General features: G+C 41.5%; 1 protein-coding gene across 1 annotated transcript in view; it reads left to right on the top strand.

Moving 5' to 3' along the window:
* LOC138950033 (uncharacterized) overlaps window positions 1-16,132 on the top strand; it is a 37,712-nt gene extending 21,580 nt beyond the window's left edge. Inside the window, exons 4-7 of the mRNA XM_070321819.1 lie at window positions 2,634-2,643; window positions 3,150-3,258; window positions 6,278-6,830; window positions 13,788-16,132. Coding sequence (XP_070177920.1) covers window positions 2,634-2,643; window positions 3,150-3,258; window positions 6,278-6,830; window positions 13,788-14,419 — 1,304 coding nt within the window. The 3' untranslated portion in view covers window positions 14,420-16,132. The remainder of the gene's footprint in view (window positions 1-2,633; window positions 2,644-3,149; window positions 3,259-6,277; window positions 6,831-13,787) is intronic.
* Window positions 16,133-18,927: the final 2,795 nt, after the last annotated feature.

Raw genomic sequence — 18,927 nt, 5'->3', positions numbered from 1 at the left:
CGTGAGTGAGTGAGTCCTGTTAGCTGGCAGCAGGTAAGTGGGTGGGGTAACGAGGGGCGGTGGGGGTAACCAAGTGCCTGCATCTGTGGGTGAGGACTGCCGTCCTGCTTCATTACACCTTACAGTCGATAAAAGTTGCACTCCGTTTAGTCATGTTTGATTAAAAGAGTTGTAACAGGAAAAGCAAATTATCTTGTATTTTTGTGTGTCACTGTCAGGGAATAAAGTGAGATGAAGGTTATGGAGGCATCTTAAACAGTCATTTGAGTCAATGGAAAGTTGTTCACATTTGATGTGACCGAATGAGAAAGCTGGTCCAGGAAAAACTTCAGATACAACACTGTATTATACAGCGAAGTAACGAGCTCAGTTTGTCTAAGACCAGCTTTTGCATTCGCCTAGTTGAATCTCATGTAAACTGCACACTGAATATCCCCCCTCCTTCCTAAGATCTGAACATTGACTTGCATTCGTGGGGCCAAGTTGTTCAAAAAACAGTAATGGTATTTAAACTTAGAAAATTGCTGCATGAAATGCTAAATCCTTCCCTTCTCATTCAAGGACGTAAACACTCGGTGCACTCACAAAGGAATCATCATTTGGGGTGAAGTCTTTGACATTTTACCACCAATGTCCTTCATTTGCGAGAAACTGACATGCTTTTCTCCCTCAAAAAGTGTACAGTACAATTTATTATGTTGACCAGGGGGCCCCGGTAGCACAGTTGGTAGAGCACTGGAATTGTGATCGGAAGGTCGCAGGTTCGAATTCAGGCCGGGACGGACACGGGTCAACTTTATGTGCAGACCCCGAGACGGAAGCCATGTCCCACCCCCGTGTCATCACAATGGCACGTAAAAGACCTTGGTCATTCTGCCATAAGTGCAGGTGGCTGAATACACCTAAACACGCAGACACCTGGGTAGCGCGACTCCGTTGCTGCTAGCTTTCCACTGGGAGGAAGCGACCCGAATTTCCCAGCGATGCCGATGGGACATAAAGTATGAAAATGAAAATGAAAATGAAAAATTCAGCCTCGGGTATGCATTTATATTATTGCTTTCCCAAGCTATTGTATTTAAGTGCTTTTAGTTGCAGAGAAACCCTGTATACTAATGTTCTATTATTATTAATATTGTTATTATTATTATTTTCATTATTAATATGACATTATATATTACTACTATTATGAGCAGTAGAACTAGAAGCAGTTTTTTTTTATCAAGTCAAGTCAAGTATTTATTGTTTTGGGCCCAGAGGGCTTTGAAACAAAGATATAACTTTAACAAAAAAAGGTAACAAATCAGACAGTTAATATATGTATACAATTTGAGTGGACAAATACAACAATACTATGCAACCAAATAAATTGGCAATATACAGTTCCATACATACAAACAAAAAGAAAAGAAAAATAGGTTTAACAAAATCAGGTAAGATATCAGACAGATAATATGTATACATTAAGCGGACAACGATAATATACAGCCGAAATAAATTGGCAATACCATTATGCCATGCATCTTTTGTAAAAAAAACCACACAATACAAAACAAAAGCATGTTTTACATACATATATATACCAATAAAGAAACTAGATGTAACGCTAACATACTAAAATCATAACATGATGGGCTACAAATCTTGCTAGCTTCATTAGTTTTATCTTAGATTTACAATTCATTAACTGTTCATATTTTAAACAATTTGGGTGAGATCGGTAATAAGGACTAATTAATTTTCTTCTTTCAGACACTATACATGTACTTTCGTCGGTACAAATGAACAAATAGTGAAACTCATCACCTAATTCATTTTTATCGCACATATCACACAATCTTTCATTTCTAGGAGCATTAAAAAATATGTGCTGATGTATTGGCAACTTATGATTGCTTGTTCTAAATTTTGCTAATTTAACTTGGAATTTCCTAGGCAACCCAAGCAGTGTTCGTACAATAGAAGCATATTATGAAGCAGCTAATAAAGTAATCTCCAGATCTGACACGGCTTGCAGGTTAATTACATTTCTAATTATTTGTGTGTTTGATGCACTGCAGTCTACGGGTACATGACATAAGCTCGAACGACAAAATCTCGAACAACAAATGCTCGAATGGACAAAAGCTCGACGCAACATATGCTCGAACAACAAATGCTCGAATGGACAAATGCTCGACACGATAAAAGCTCGACACGACATATGCTCGAACGACAAATGCTCAAATGGACAAATGCTTGACGCGACAAAAGCTTGATGCGATAAAAGCTCGAATGGACATAAGCTCGACGCGACAAAAGATCGAACGTGTCTGTGCGTGTCCTTCTCGGTGTTATTATGCCTGTTTATTTTGTGTTATTATAAAATCGGTCTGCAAGAGAGAGAGAGAGAGAGGGACAGAGAGAGAGAGAGAGAGGGACAGAGAGAGAGAGAGAGAGAGAGAGAGAGAATAGAAGACAAAAAGAACGAAGAGAAAAAAGAAGGGGGAAGATCGTGTCGGGGTTTAGATTTGTCAATGTTATTATTTTGATTTGGCCCGGGATTGACTGTTTATCAGGAAAGGTTCAGGTAAGCGGCACGGGCAGATGGACGACTGAATTATACCTGATGTTGTGCTGGCATGATTTTGCAGATGATCAGCTGTATCAACAGAAGAAACGCATACCTCTTTGCTGTTAAATTGTTGGGATCATTGTCTGTCACGTCCGGTGTCCGACATAAGCTCGAATGACAAAAGCTCGAACATGACGTTATCAATGTAGTTTTGACAGCATCATTCTACAGTCCGGTCGAGCTTATGTCCATTGGAGCTTTTATCGCATTGAGCTTTTGTCGTGTCGAGCATTTGTCCATTCGAGCATTTGACGTTCGAGCATATGTCGCATCGAGCTTTTGTCGCGTCGAGTTTTTGTCGCGTCGAACTTGTGTCCATTCGAGCATTTGTCCATTCAAGCATTTGTCGTTCGAGCATATGTCGCGTCAAGCTTTTGTCCATTCGAGCATTTGTCGTTCGATATTTTGTCGTTCGAGCTATTGTCGTTCGAGCTTATGTCGGACACCGGCAGTCTACATAGCACATTCAGAATTTCAACGGAGGGATGAGGTATATTTTGTGTTTGGGTTCATTTTGTTTACCTTTTATTTGCAGCATAAACGACGGCTGCAGGAAACTCATACCAGGAAGTTTGCCACCTCTGGGTATGCCACTGCCAGTGAGATATGGTTCTACGCCACAACTACAGCCTCAAAAACCACATGTAAGAGAATGATTACATTTTATGATGCTTGACATCATTTATTTTCTGTTTGCATTTTGATCCACAGTATTTTGTACTCTGTAGGAGCGGAATCTTTCATCATTATAACCATGTAGCATTGGTGTGACAATTTGTTATTCTCTTTGAGACTAAAGTGAAAATATCAAAACATGCAACAGTGAGGGGGTTTCAGATTCACAGTATTTTGACTCTGAAGTTTTCAGTTTAATTTAATTGTCCTAATACTTGAGTCCTTACTGAAATTTCAGTGCCAAAACTTTGTGCAGTGAACTTGGTGAAGTAGACTTTGCTATGTTGACTTGGCCTATTGATATCAGGCTTCAGGTAATATTGTATGTGAACAGCAACACTAATGTTGTGACCTCACCATATTTTGCACAATAATCAATAATCAAATGACCCAGCTATCTAGCACAACAACTGCAGTTGACAAGCCTGGGTTCTGAGTATTAAATCAAGAAAGAACTTAACATGGAAGATCTATACTTCAGGCTTTCAGAGCAAAATTCAGGAATGATGCGGTTGTAATGTACAAGAATTTCCACCAGGAAATAAAGTCTATTCTTAAAACACCAACTGAGCCCCTGGTGAAACTTGTCTGTGAAGAACAATGCAGGCAGAATCCTTTGCAGCTTGTGATGTGCAACATGTGGCAAGCAGCTCAGTGTTGCGGCAGGCATGCGGTTGGCAATCCCCTTGCTACATGATGTCTGATTGGAGGTCCGAACCGACAGCAATGCAGACAATTATAAATGCACACACCATTTTGTTGTTAGCCTTCACCAGATCATGCTACAAGATAGACTACACAGTCCGGATGATGTGGGTCGTTTACGACACATACTGTACTTCCCAAAGAAGGATTCAACGTAAAAAGTATGGGTCGTACACGACCCACGCTATTCGAATAGAATAAACGTTTTGCCGCCTCTTTACAAAGTATGGGTCGTACACGACCCACGCCATCCGAATAAGGATAAACAGCGTAAAATTCCTTACGTAATTCCATATGGGTGGCCGTCCACCACCCACATCATCCGAACTGTGTAGTTCTTCTTCTTCTTCTTTGTTCATGGGCTTAGACTCCCACATTCACTCATGTTTTTAGCACGAGTGGAGTTTTACGTGTATGACCATTTTTACCCTGCCATTCAGGCAGCAAACGCCAATTTTGGGGGAACTGCGTAGTTCAAATTACATCATCGTTTATTTGTTTGTTTACAAAGATAATTTTTCAAAAGTTGGGCAATTGGAAGGTCGTATAGTGATTGGAGATTACATGAAGTCTTAAATCAAAACTCCTAATATACTGTTCAAAAAAAGAAACGCATAGTTGCTACTTGCCAAATTTGTTTTATTTTTCGAAAAAATTAACAGAAAATCCAATATTTAGATTATTTGGTTGAAATTTGGTATGGACACAGTTGAATGCACACACAGTTCATTTGCATCTTCAAATCAATCAGTCAATCAATACGATTGGGTGCCGAGGCTGTCAAGTCAGTAGGGGGTGTGACTGCCTTGAGCAGCAACAACTGCCCGGCACCTTCTGGGCATGGACTGGATCAGATGCCGGATATCTTGCTGTGGGATGGTGTCCCACTCCTCCTGAAGTGCCTGCAATAGATCGCGGTGATTTGCCGGCGCTTCTTCTCGCCTGCGCACACGTCTGTCCAATTCATCCCAGAGGTGTTCTATCGGGTTCATGTCTGGCGACATGGATGGCCAGGGAAGCACCTGGACATGGTGGTCGGTGAGGAACTGGGTGGTGAGTCGTGCTGTGTGCGGGCGAGCGTTGTCCTGCTGGAATATGGCATCCTGGTCAGCCAGAAGAGGAAGGGCGTGTGGGCGCAGAATTTCCTCCACGTATCGCTGGGCAGTTATGCGCCCTTGGACGTGCACCAGGGTGCTCCTTCCAGCGGTATTGATCGCCCCCCACACCATGACGCCTCCACCACCATGAACGGGTGCCTCATCCACACAGTTGGGCGCGTAACGTTCGTTTACTCTCCGGTAGACCCTCCTCCGACCATCATGTCGCTGGAGCAGGAAGTAGGACTCGTCGCTGAACCACACGTGTCTCCAGTGATTCCGGACGGTCCAGCGAAGGTGCTGGTTGCCCCACTGCACTCGGTTCTGGCAATGGCAGCGGCTGAGGACAGCTCCTCTGTGAGGTCTGCGAGCTCTCAAACCAGCTTCATGCAGGCGGTTCCGCTCGGTCTGGTCCGATAATCGGTGTGGCCCGGGGAGAGCCTGGACAGAAGATGAGGCCGACAGGAAACGATTCCGGGGGTGGCGGAGCCGTATTAAGCGGTCGTGAGCAGCAGTTGTCGCCCTTGGTCTTCCCGCTCGTGGCAAGTCAGCAACGGAGCCAGTGGCTTGAAACCTGACCCCCAGTCTACTGATGGTGCTCTGGGACACGTGGAAGTGCCTGGCGATTGCACTTTGACTTTGGCCTGCTTGTAAACGACCCAATGCATTTTGGCGGTCTTCTCTGCTCAATCGGGCCGTCTTTCGTCGCTGAATTGTCGTCTGATTTCTTTGTGGCGAACAATCCGCTTTTATGGGTTTTGGAAGACATGGTGAGAGCTCAATATTCCCCGAGTTTGACGAGATTACACTGAAGCATGACGAGTGGTCATGCCAAATGAGCAATTTTGACATTGTAGCCACTGATAACGCATGCGTCACGTGCAGAGCTCACTTGTGGCAATGGACGAAAGGTCGACGACCAGATTAACATTTTCTGCAGTTTGGTGGATATCCTTGTAGCCATATAACTAAATTAACCAAATATTACAAGCTATGCGTTTCTTTTTTTGAACAGTATAGTTTCAGAGATAAAGACGATTTTGTTAGGCTACGGATCGTCCACGACCCATGAAGCACGGTGAAGGTTAAAACTGTACATGTTGGTTTCCACTGACCATCTGTATGCTGAAGGTTATCGGTATAGCATCCAGTTGTTTGAAGAAACCATCACCTTTTATTGTTGCAGCAGCAGTCAAAGGATAGAAGCCAAGTAAGACGGACAGTGAGAGGCTGTGACAGACTGGAGGAAAAAAAGACAGAAGTGAAGACAGAGGTCAAAACAGAAAGAGATACACAAGAACCACCCCTAGTAAGACTACCAGTGTCACAGTGCACGACAGAGCAACATTCACAAGAGCCAGAGGTCAAGATAGAGGTCAAGACAGAAATAGATACACAAGAACCACCCCTAGTAAGACTACCAGTGTCACAGTGCACGGCAGAGCAACATTCACAAAAGCCAGAGGTCAAGACAGAGGTCAAGACAGAGATCGACGTTGCGGAAGAACCACCACTAGCATGGTGCATGACAGAGCAACATTCACAAGAGCCAGAGGTCAAGATAGAGGTCAAGACAGAAATAGATACACAAGAACCACCCCTAGTAAGACTACCAGTGTCACAGTGCACGGCAGAGCAACATTCACAAAAGCCAGAGGTCAAGACAGAGGTCAAGAAAGAGATCGACGTTGCTGAAGAACCACCACTAGCATGGTGCATGACACAGCAACATTCACATGGTGAGTGTTTAGATGATGGTTAGATTTTACAGCTGCGTGTATTCATAAACATCAAAGTGCATCATTTGCAAATGCTGTCAACAGTCTCATCTAGATATGATCACTGGTGTCAGTTGAGTTTGCTAGCCATATAAACACACAAGTAAAGTTTGGAACTAGCTGATGATGCAGAAGGGGTCTAATTCAAAACTGAACTCTGCAGTTTACAGTAGTCTCACGTAGGACAAGATTGAGTGCTGTCTCTCTCTTTTAGCCAGGAATTTCAACTGGGCTCATTTCTGCAATCAGAAAAAATACCCACAGGAAGTGCACTTGCAGGAAAACTGACCACTAAGGTTAAAATAAGATCACTTCTGAACTGATGAAGTTTTTGTCACTGTATGAATACCTATAGTGAGTCATGAAACCACCCATGCCCTCTGTTCACCACACAGTCAGTGTGTGTGGGGGTGGGGAGAGGGGTCACATTGTTAAAAATATATGCAAGGATGATAGCTAAAAGTGTGTCCGAACTCCCCCCCGTGTACACTACATTGGGTGTGCACATTAAAGATCCCACGATTGACAAAAGGGTCTTTCCTGGCAAAATTGCTTAGGCACAGTTAATAATTGTCTACCTATACCCGTGTGACTTGGAATAATAGGCCGTGAAAGGTAAATATGCGCCGAAATGACTGCAATTACTGGCCGTATAAAATTTCATCTCACACGGCATCACTGCAGAGCGCCTAGAACTGTACCCACGGAATATGCGCGATATAAGCCTCATTGATTGATTGAAAAGTGTGATTGATGCAAGGGAGAAGAACTCGAGAAGGGAGAGGGGATGGAAGAGCAAGGAAAGGGAATGAGGAACATATGGAGCACAATTTTGGAGACTAAAACTCTGTTTCAATTTCAACTCTGTTTCAATTTCAAATGTTCTCTTCCCCCCGCGGGTTAGGGGGAAGAATTTACCCGATGCTCCCCAGCATGTCGTAAGAGGCGACTAACGGATTCTGTTTCTCCTTTTACCCTTAAGTGTTTCTTGTATAGAATATGCAGTATGTAAGAAATGTTAAGTCCTTTGTACTGGAAACTTGCATTCTCCCAGTAAGGTAATATATTGTACTATGTTGCAAGCCCCTGGAGCAAATTTTTGATTAGTGCTTTTGTGAACAATTGACAAGTGGCTCTATCCCCACAGCACTTAAATCCAGACGTACAGACACATTACCATATCAATATTTTACATTGCAGGATTTCATTGTTAACGGTGGTAATATAACAGCAAAGTTTATTAGAAAATGTTTAGTTGATCTTGATGTCCAGATTCCGAGTGCCTGTGATTTTTGGAAACGAAAACATAATGTAGATTTGGATAAGAGAAACTGGTTACTGGCCGTTAACAGCACAAAAGAAGAAAGATTACGTCTGCTGCACTGGAAACTATTACATAGAATATATCCAACCAATATTTTATTAAACAAAATGGGATTACGAACATCGAATAAGTGTGAAGTTTGTAATGAATTAGACACCCTTGAACATTTCTTTTTTAGTTGCCAAGAGGTGATGAAGGGTTGGAAAATATGTAAAGATTTTGTGTATAAGAAAATACATGTTGCCATCATTTTGAATGAAGAAAATGTATTTTTGGGTTATTATAGGGAAAGTTTGAAAAGTGATTATATTTACTTTGTGAATTATTGTATTTTAATTACCAAAATGACCATTGGAAAATTTAGATATGGGAAAAAGTTAGATTTGGGTGTATTATTGGAAACTGAGCTGAACATTAGGAATAAATTTATGTTATGATTACTTTTATGTATTTATTTATTTAAACATATTAGTTTACTGATAAGGTTTATTGATATAAAAATGTACACATTTGACAGAGAAAAGAAAAGACCTATGAAGAAGGTTTGCTCCAAGCCACACACAAACAAAAAAAAAAATAAAAAAAAAAAATTATAAGGCAAAAAAAATAATTGTAGTAGCAAACCTGCATGCAACTGAGGTTTAAAAAAAAAAAAAAAAAAAAAAAGTGGCTCTATCCCATCTCCCCCCTTTCACTTTTGCGATATAACCTTTGTGGTTGAAAACGACGTTGAACACCAAATAAAGAAAAGAAAAAATGTTCTCTCTGCATAGTTGAAGTTCAAAGTACTCTTTTTCACTGGTAGCATGGTGTACCTATTATACACTGACTATGCTAACATTGCCCCTCACTTTACAAAGTAAGCAAGAAGTATTTAACCTTCACCGTTTTAAATGCAATCCTTAATTCTTAGTACCGTATTTGACGGATTACAAGACGCACCGTTTTATAAGCCGCACCCCCGACTTTTAACAAAAAATTGGGATGAGCCACGTATAGGCCGCGTCACTATATTAGCCGCCGCCGAAAAAAATATAATCAGATCGTGTCAATCAATCAAAACAACCAGGCAAACGAAAGTACGGTATTTGGCGAAATCGGCTCCGAGAATAAACAAGTGAAACAAAGAAGAAAAGTGAAAAAGTTTGAAGAAAAATATCACACACACACACAATTTGTAACCAACACACACATGTAGTCCCGCCCGGAATAAGCTTTTTTGTGATGATTTACGAATTTTGCGCACATTTCAAGCAGACGAAAACACCACATGGCGGCTCTCGTTCCTCCAACTATCGCGAGACACAAAAAAACTAAATCGCGCGCGCGCGCGAGATCCTGATACATCCGGTGTTTCTCTGTACGCTATCTTGTCACTACGACTTGTTGACAAACGAAGATTCGCGAAAGAAAGAGAAAAGCGCCGAGTCTTGAGTAGAGAGCTAATAAAGTACTGGTAATCGCTAATCAAGCGAAATGAAAATCCACGGTGACTTCCATTAGGTGAATGCTATTCAAGTTTAGGTAACGTTTTAGCTGCATCTTTTTATAAGCCGCAATCCGATTTTTTTTTTTTTAAAGTCGCGGCTTGTAGTCCGTCAAATACGGTAAATGTGATGCATGTCTTTTACGTCTGTGATCGGCTGACACTGCATGGCAATTTTCCTTGTTTTTACGACAGTAAACATTTTTAGTCTTGAGTCTATCATCCAGAATGTGTAGTTTAAAGTGTCATCCGGTAAAGGTGAAACTATAAGAAGAGAAATGAGGTGTGTGTCGTTAACAACACATTTTATGTATTATACAGGGGTAGGATTTCTTCCGTCCCTGATGGATTTCCGTCCCTGGAAGAATTTTTTATTTCTTTTATTTTTTTATTTTTATTTTTATTTTGTTTTACCTTATAGGGGCACGGGTAGCTCAGGTGGTAGAGCACTGGACTTGTGATCGAAAGGTCGCTGGTTCGAATCCGGGCCGGGATGGACACAGGTCAACCTTATGTGCAGACCCAGAGACGGTATCCATCTCCCTCCCCCGTGTCACCACAGTGGCACGTAAAAGACCTCGGTCATTCTGCCATAAGTGCAGATGGCTGATACCACCTAAACACGCATACACCTGTGTATTTCATCTAAAGTCGGGTTAAAACCCGGGAACCCCAAATGGCTTTGCCGTGAGGGGATAAAACTTGAATTTCTCTATTTACCTCTTTTTTTTGTTAATCCCTGGCAGCTGTTGTTTACACTCCGTTCTGTGTACAGAAGGTCAACTACCTTTCACCATTACCAAATTGACCAAATTGAGTGACATGTAGGGAGCAGCTATGTCATGTCATCCTGGCAAATGTTATGAGGGCTTACTAGCGCCAAAACTAAAAATGAGTAATTAACCCATGTTAATCACTAATTTTCACGTGTTAATAACTAATTTTCAAGTGTTAATGTCTCATTTTCAGTTTTGGCTCGCTTCCTGACGGCTTACTTGTGCCAAAACTAAAAATTAGTAATTTTCACGCATTTATTACTAATTTTCATGTGCCGGCTCCTGACTGTGGGGGCTCAATGCGCATGCGCGACTGTTACGCCGGCCAGAGCGAAACATCCTTCGATTCGAAACTTTTCTGGTCCATAGTTCTTTAATCCGATGCAAATTAACAATGAGAGCTGAGCGCATGTGTAGATAACCGTGACATACAACTGTCTGTCCGACAACTTGTTGAATAACGAATTCTATCGAAAGATATTTGTGAAAGTGTGTGAGTCTCGACCGAAGAGATCCGTCTGCCCTTGGTCGGACCTATAGCACATGTCCGGCCGGCCGCCATTTTTCCTCTCGGTTCGAACATTTTCGGATCGATTGTCCTGCACTACAAAGCAAATTTATGAGTGTGGTAGTGGAAACAAATATGAGGTACGGCTGTCTGCCAGACAACTTGTCGAATAAGGAATTTTATTGAAAGATATCTGTGAAAGTGTGAGACCACAGCCGATTAAAAGTCCGTCTGCTACGAACAGCTTCGATTCGAAAGTTTTCAGGGTCGATTATTGTTTTCTAAGATACCCTACATGCAACAACGTTTAAGAAAAGCGCTATTGCCGAAAACTGTGATATGTATCTTCCCGTCGGATAACTTGCTCAATAAGGCCTTCTATTAAAAGATATTTCAGAAATTGTGTGAGAGTGATGTTTGCCGCACGTTGAAGCCTCTCAGTGCAGACTCTTAAAATCCGACTACTGTGACCGAAAATGAGGCAAAAATTAAAATTAGTAAGTAACACTGTTAACCCTAGGTTTTGGCTCTAGTAAGCCATCATAAAATGTGGCATCAAGTTCTACGCCACCACGGCAAAGCCATTAGGGGCATGTTACATGGGAAAACCCGGCTTTGTATCAAAAATCAAAAATCAAAATGGGGGGGGGGGGGGGGGGGGGGGTGGAGATGTAGACAGCTGGCTGCCGGCTGCTGGAGGAGAACTGAAATGGGCTAAGGACCGGGTTGGGTCGTCTTGGGTCAGTGCTGAAATGGTTACTTTATTGGCTGTTGGCCGAACGGACACCCGGGCTTCATATTTTTGCATGCATGTATTCGTGTTTTCAAGCTGAAGGCCTGAGGCTTTTGCTGTGACCGTGGGATCTTTATTGTGCGCATAAAATTCAAGTTTTACGCCCTCACGGCAAAGCCATTAGGGGCATGTTCCCGTGTTTTAACCCGACTTTAGATGAGATACACAGGTGTATGCGTGTTTAGGTGGTATCAGCCATCTGCACTTATGGCAGAATGACCGAGGTCTTTCACGTGCCACTGTGGTGACACGGGGGTGGGAGATGGATACCGTCTCTGGGTCTGCACATAAGGACTTGACCTGTGTCCGTCCCGGCCCGGATTCGAACCAGCGACCTTTCGATCACAAGTCCAGTGCTCTACCACCTGAGCTACCCGAGCCCCCGGGGGGTGTTCTGCTCACCCACAACTTTATATACCCCACTTGCAGGGATTCAGAGACCTTAAGTGGTGTGGTAGAACAAAAATGGTATTCCTAATCTGTGAACTAGTGGTATTTACATTCTCATACATTGAGTCCTTTAGAAAGTTTGCAAGTGAAACACGCTTAATTTAAACATATTTCTCTTTTAATTGAAGCTATGATTCAACAATAATTTTAGAATATAACTCCTAAAATGATGAATTGAAAAGCAGCATCAGAAGACTGTGTACAGCATTAGCAAGGGATATAACTCTGGTGGTTTCTGTTTTTGTCTAAACCTTCTTCTTTTATAACCTGAGCAGTTAGCTCTTTTGATGGTGTTGAATTGAAACAAACTGACTTGAAACTTGTTTCTCATTTGGTTCAAGCTATGGTTCAACAATTATTTGAGAAAATACCACCTGCAATGATAAAATCATAAGCTACAAGTAGAGATGTGTAGTACGAGGGAGGTTACTGTTATGTTCTGTGTTTGTTTTGTTTGCATGGCGATTTTCCTTTAATGCAGTAAACATTTGTTTTAAACAAAGACAAAAGTAGGTGATGAAATCAAAAATACCTTCAAGTTTACAAGATCTTTTAATTATGTGCATCTCCAATTTTAAGTTTTTGTTTAAGCCGCTTCTAAAGCCCTTCTTGAAATTTGTTTACCACTTGTTTGTGTAGACCCCCTAGCAAGAGTGATGCAACCAAACACCTTCAAGTATAGAGGTTTTTGATTTTGTGCATTCATCCCCCCCCCCCCCCCCCCCAAAAAAAAAAAAAAAAAAAAAAGTGTGTACTGTTTTCAGTTTTAAAGCCAGGAGAGGCTTAAATAGCAACTCTTGAATTCCTAAAAATTCACTTTCAGCTGGTTAGTTACAAAAACCTTCAAGTTTACAAGATTTTTTACTTTTGTGCATCTCCAATTTTAAGATTTTGTTTAAGCTTATTGGAGCTTCTAAAGGCCCTTCTTGAAATGTGTTTACCACTTGTTTTTGTAGACCTCCTAGCAAGAGTGATACAACCAAACATCTTCAAGTATAGAGGTTTTTTAGTTTGTGCATTCTCTCCTCCCCCCCCCCCCACCCCCTCCCCCACCCCCTTCCCTCCCCCATTTGTTGTTGTTTGTTTGCTGTTATCAGTTTTAAAACCAGCAGAGGCTCAAATAGCACCCTCATGAAATGCTAAAATTAATTTTCAGCTGGTCAGTTACAAAAACCTTCAAGTTTACAAGATGTATATATCATGCATCTCCAAAAAGCTTGTTTGTTCTAAGATTTACAAGTCGGGAGAGGCCACCTAAACCCTCCCTAAAATGCTAAAATTCATTTTCGGTTGGGGGGCGCTGCCCCCCTAGACCCCCCAGCAAGGGCGCTGCCCCTGCACCCCTCCGGAGCCTTAGTGGTCCCTGGACCCCGGCCTTCCAAAATGTTCAGTCCTGGCAACATTTTGGGCTCCCACCCGTGTTAATTATGTGAAAAGTGCTTTTTTGGGGGGCAATGATTGTTTTTATTCTTTCTTGAAACGTCATTACATTTGGTGACTTAAATTGTCAGTTCCTTGGTTCTGAAAAATGTCCGGTTGCTCACTACATGTACTGCACTGTGTTTGTTTTGTGTGTTGCAGTGTCGGTCCAAGCAGACTTCACAACAGAGAGCACAGCAAGTATCATGAAGGAACAGACGACACAAACTCAGGCTGAATTCTTGGATCACCTCACAGCTTGTCGGTCACACAGTTTGCAGGGGGAAAGGTTTGACAAACACATGGCAACACAAACAGAGAACTGCACAGGACAAAATAAAAGAGCAATAACACACACAACACCAAAGAAAAATTCCTGTACACAGTGTAATGCTTTATTCACTCGGCCATCGGCGCTAAAGCAGCACATGGTCATTCACACCGGTGAAAAGCCATTAATATGTGCACAGTGCAATGCATCCTTCACTCAATGTTCCACATTACAGCGACACATGGGAACTCACACCGGTGAAAGGCCATATATATGTGCACAGTGCAGTGCATGCTTCACTAAACGTTCCATATTACAGCGACACATGGTAACTCACACAGGTGAAAGGCCATATGTATGTGTGCAGTGCAGTGCATCCTTCCGTCTGCCCTCAAGGTTAAAACAGCACATAAGAACTCATGCAGCTGAAAGACCATTTGGATGTGTGCAGTGCAGTGCATCCTTCTGTTTGCAATCCACTTTGGAGCAGCACATGCTAACTCACACAGGTGAGAGACCATAAAAATGTACACAGTGCAGTGCATCCTTCAATCGTACTACCAAATTAAGGCAGCACATGGTCACTCACACCCGTCGCGATATAACCTTGAACGGTTGAAAACGACGTTAAACACCAAATAAAGAAAGGTCACTCACACAAGTGGAAGGCCATATGTATGCGCACAGTGCTGTGCATGCTTTGGACGCCCTTCCATCTTAAAGCGACACATGCTAACTCATACTGGGTGGCCGAGTGGTAACGCACTTGCGCTCGGAATCGAGAGGTTGCGTGTTCGACCCTGGGTCAGGCCGCTATTTTCTCCCCCCCTTTGCTAACCTAGATGGTGGGTTCAAGTGCTAGTCTTTCGGATGAGACGAAAAACCGAGGTCCCTTCGTGTACACTATATTGGGGTGTGCACGTTAAAGATCCCACGATTGACAAAAGGGTCTTTCCTGGCAAAATTGTATAGGCATAGATAAAAATGTCCATCAAATACCCCTGTGACTTGGAATAAAGGCCGCGAAAGGTGAATGCTCGCCTAACAGGCTTGAGGTTTGCTGGTCGATGTGAATGCGTTATATATTGTGTGTAAAAAATGTTTGTCTGTCTGTCTGTGTCATGTCATAGATCAGTGTACTGTAGCACTTGTCATGTCATAGGCCAATAAAGACTCTAGTGAAAAATGTACAACTATTATGTGTTAACTGTTGTAATGAGTGCTGGGAAGAAATGCGAAGTCAGTGAAGACTCTTGTGAAAATGTACAACTATTATGTGTCAACTATCCCCCGCGGGTTAGGGGGAAGAATTTACCCGATGCTCCCCAGCATGTCGTAAGAGGCGACTAACGGATTCTGTTTCTCCTTTTACCCTTGTTAAGTGTTTCTTGTATAGAATATTGTCAATTTTTGTAAAGATTTTAGTCAAGCAGTATGTAAGAAATGTTAAGTCCTTTGTACTGGAAACTTGCATTCTCCCAGTAAGGTAATATATTGAGAGCAAATTTTTGATTAGTGCTTTTGTGAACAAGAGACAATTGACAAGTGGCTCTATCCCATCTCCCCCCTTTCCCCATCGCGATATAACCTTCGTGGTTCTTTCTTTCTTTATTTATTTGGTGTTTAACGTCGTTTTCAACCGTTCAAGGTTATATCGCGACGGGGAAGGGGGGGGGGGGGGGGGGGGGGAAAGATGGGATAGAGCCACTTGTTAATTGTTTCTTGTTCACAAAAGCACTAATCAAAAATTTGCTCCAGGGGCTTGCAACGTAGTACAATATATTACCTTACTAGGAGAATGCAAGTTTCCAGTACAAAGGACTTAACATTTCTTACATACTGCTTGACTAAAATCTTTACAAACATTGACTATATTCTATACAAGAAACACTTAACAAGGGTAAAAGGAGAAACAGAATCCGTTAGTCGCCTCTTACGACACGCTGGGAAGCATCGGGTAAATTCTTCCCCCTAACCCGCGGGGGATACCTTCGTGGTTGAAAACGACGTTAAACACCAAATAAAGAAAGAAAGAAATGCGTAGTCAGTGAAGACTCTTGTGAAAATGTGCAACTATTATGTGTTAACTGTTGTAATGAGTGCTGGGAAGAAATGCGTAGTCGGTGAAGACTCTTGTGAAAATGTACAACTATTATGTGTTAACTGTTGTAATGAGTGCTGGGAAGAAATGCGTAGTCGGTGAAGACTCTTGTGAAAATGTACAATTCTGTGTGTCCACTGTTGTGTGTAACTGTTCTGGGCCCGTATGCTTATGGGGGAAGTTCGCGACAACTCCCGAAGTTTTGAGTGACATCGGAAGTACTTGCCTCACTTGGGCTTGTATTGTGCAAAACGGAGTGAAACTGACGAGCCTGTTTAGCACGCTAGTGGTTTCGCTGTGCTGCATAGCACGCTTTTCTGTGCCTCTCTTCGTTTTAACTTTCTGAGCGTGTTTTTAATCCAAACATATCATATCTATATGTTTTTGGAATCAGGAACCGACAAGGAATAGGATGAAATTGTTTTTAAATCGATTTCGGAAATTTTACTTTGATCATAATTTTTATATTTTTAATTTTCATAGCTTGTTTTTAATCCAAATATAACATATTTATATGTTTTTGGAATCAGGAAATGATGTAGAATAAGATGAACGTAAATTTGGATCGTTTTATATAAAAACAAATTTTATTACAATTTTCAGATTTTTAATGACCAAAGTCATCAATTAATTTTTCAGCCACCAAGCTGAAATGCAATACCGAAGTCCAGCCTTCGTCGAAGATTGCTTTACAAAAATGTCAATCAATTTGATTGAAAAATGAGGGTGTGACAGTGCCGCTTTAACTTTTACAAAAAGCCGGATATGACATCATCAAAGACATTTATCGAACAAAAGAAAAAAACGTCTGGGGATATCATACCCAGGAACTCTTATGTAAAATTTCATAAAGATCGGTCCAGTAGTTTACTCTGAATCGCTCTACACACACACACAGACACACAGACAGACACACATACACCACGACCCTCATCTCGATTCCCCCTCTGTGTTAAAACATTTAGTCAAAACTTGACTAAATGTAAAAACAAGTGTTGACCTTAACGGGGTCAAGAAGCCGCCCTTGGTAATATGGGGGTGGAACATGGAGACAGACAGAGGGAGGGAGATTTTTTTTAAATGAATAAATTATAAAAGAAAATCTAAAAAAATATATATATAAATTTTAGAAAGAATTAAAAAAAAAAATAATTAAAAAAAAAATTGACCGAGCGAGCTCTTTACACGTGGTGACATGGTAGACAAACAAACACCTGAAACCCGGACAAACAGGCAGAGCAAATCCAGTAAGCACCCTTTACAAGGCGGCTTAATAATCCAACGCATGTTCGCATGCTGTCAGTGATAGAACGAGACCCGAAGGGAAGTAACTCATTACCGCCTCTTTCCAAAGTAAATGACGTACACACTTTTGCGTCACTTAACCTTCACAGTACCAATGATATTACTCATTAACGGCCAATACTTTCTAAAGAAATATTCAACATAAAAAGTATCCTTCTACACAACCCACGCCATCCAAATAGAAATAAACAAAGTAAAATGCCTTCTTTAATTCAAAAGTGGGTTGTCCACAACCCACCACAACCCAACTGTGTAGTTCAAATGACGTCACTATTTATTTGTTTATTTACGGAATAATTCTTCAAAAATCGGTCGTTATGAAGGATCTATGGTGTTTGAGATTTACATGAAGTCTCGATCAAAAGTCCATGTCCCACCCCATATTACCAAGGGAGGGCTTCTTGACCCCGTTAAGGTCAACACTTGTGTTTGTCCGGAGTTCTAATCCAACGCATGCTGTGTTAGAACGAGACTCGAAGGGAAGTAATTCGGAGTTCTGGGTGAGGGAATTCCCGCAAACGTATGAGTCTGTCATATATCATGATTGTATTGATTGTATTTATTGTTCAAAATTCTTTTTCTTTATTTGGTGTTTAACGTCGTTTTCAACCACGAAGGTTATATCGCGACGAATTGTTCAAAATGCCCCCATGGGTTATGGACTAATAAAACTTGAACTTGAACTTGTCAATGGGTTTCGTCCCCTGGCTTGGTTTGTAAAAGCGTTAAAAGCTAATATCTTCCGTTTGACTACCGTTAGGAATGTATTATTTTGCATACACCCGTCTAACCCTATTCCTAACAATTTCACGAAATTTGAGCTTAATTGACCCAGAGATACAAGTCTTACCCGGCAAATACCGACCGACCGCCCGCCCGCCTCAAACAAACAAACAAACAGACAGAGCAAATCCAGTAAACCCCATAATACTAATGGCTGCTTAAAAAAGGGAAGAAAACTGTGTTCTCGGGTAAATGAAAGCGAAACTAGGACTTGTGATGCCGGTTACTGCGGGTTTTTTATTGTCAGTCTGACAGTCACTTCAATACTGTCAGTTTTAATGATTGAACGACATTCGAAATATTGCCTTGCCGATTGTAACCTCTTGAACAACGAGTAATCAGTGGGCCGGAAAAGGCAGTACAACAAAAGAGGAAACAGAACTATGATGAAATGTAAGTCATATCAGCGCCTTGCTTTACTGATTCATCTTTGGTTTTATTCTGGCAAGGAGGAAGATATCGGAGGGAGGGGGGTGATTGGGGTGGGCATTACTGAGTCACAGATGAATACCTATGATTTGGACATGTGATGTGGTAATGTTTTTACCAAGGTTTCTTTTTAATAAAAAATAAAATTAATCATGTATGCATGGTATTTTTTTCCTCCATTTTTCTTTTCAAATTATTTATTTGGGGGGAGTGGATGTATACAGTATAGTTTGTTTTAGAAATGTATTGATGTGCATTCAAACAAAATACATGTTTGTTTTTTAATTAAAATATGACCTTGTTTTGTGTGTGGGTAATTTTACGGAAATGTGCACACACTATCCGTATTTGTTTTTATAAATCTTGTGACCATTCACTCATGGAGAGAGAGAGAGGGAGGGAGGGAGGGAGGG

The sequence above is a fragment of the Littorina saxatilis genome, linkage group LG16, assembly GCF_037325665.1.
Source record: "Littorina saxatilis isolate snail1 linkage group LG16, US_GU_Lsax_2.0, whole genome shotgun sequence".
Taxonomy (NCBI): Eukaryota; Metazoa; Mollusca; class Gastropoda; order Littorinimorpha; family Littorinidae; genus Littorina; species Littorina saxatilis.
Note: the sequence above shows the minus strand (reverse complement) of the source record. Positions and strands in the feature narration are given on the sequence as shown.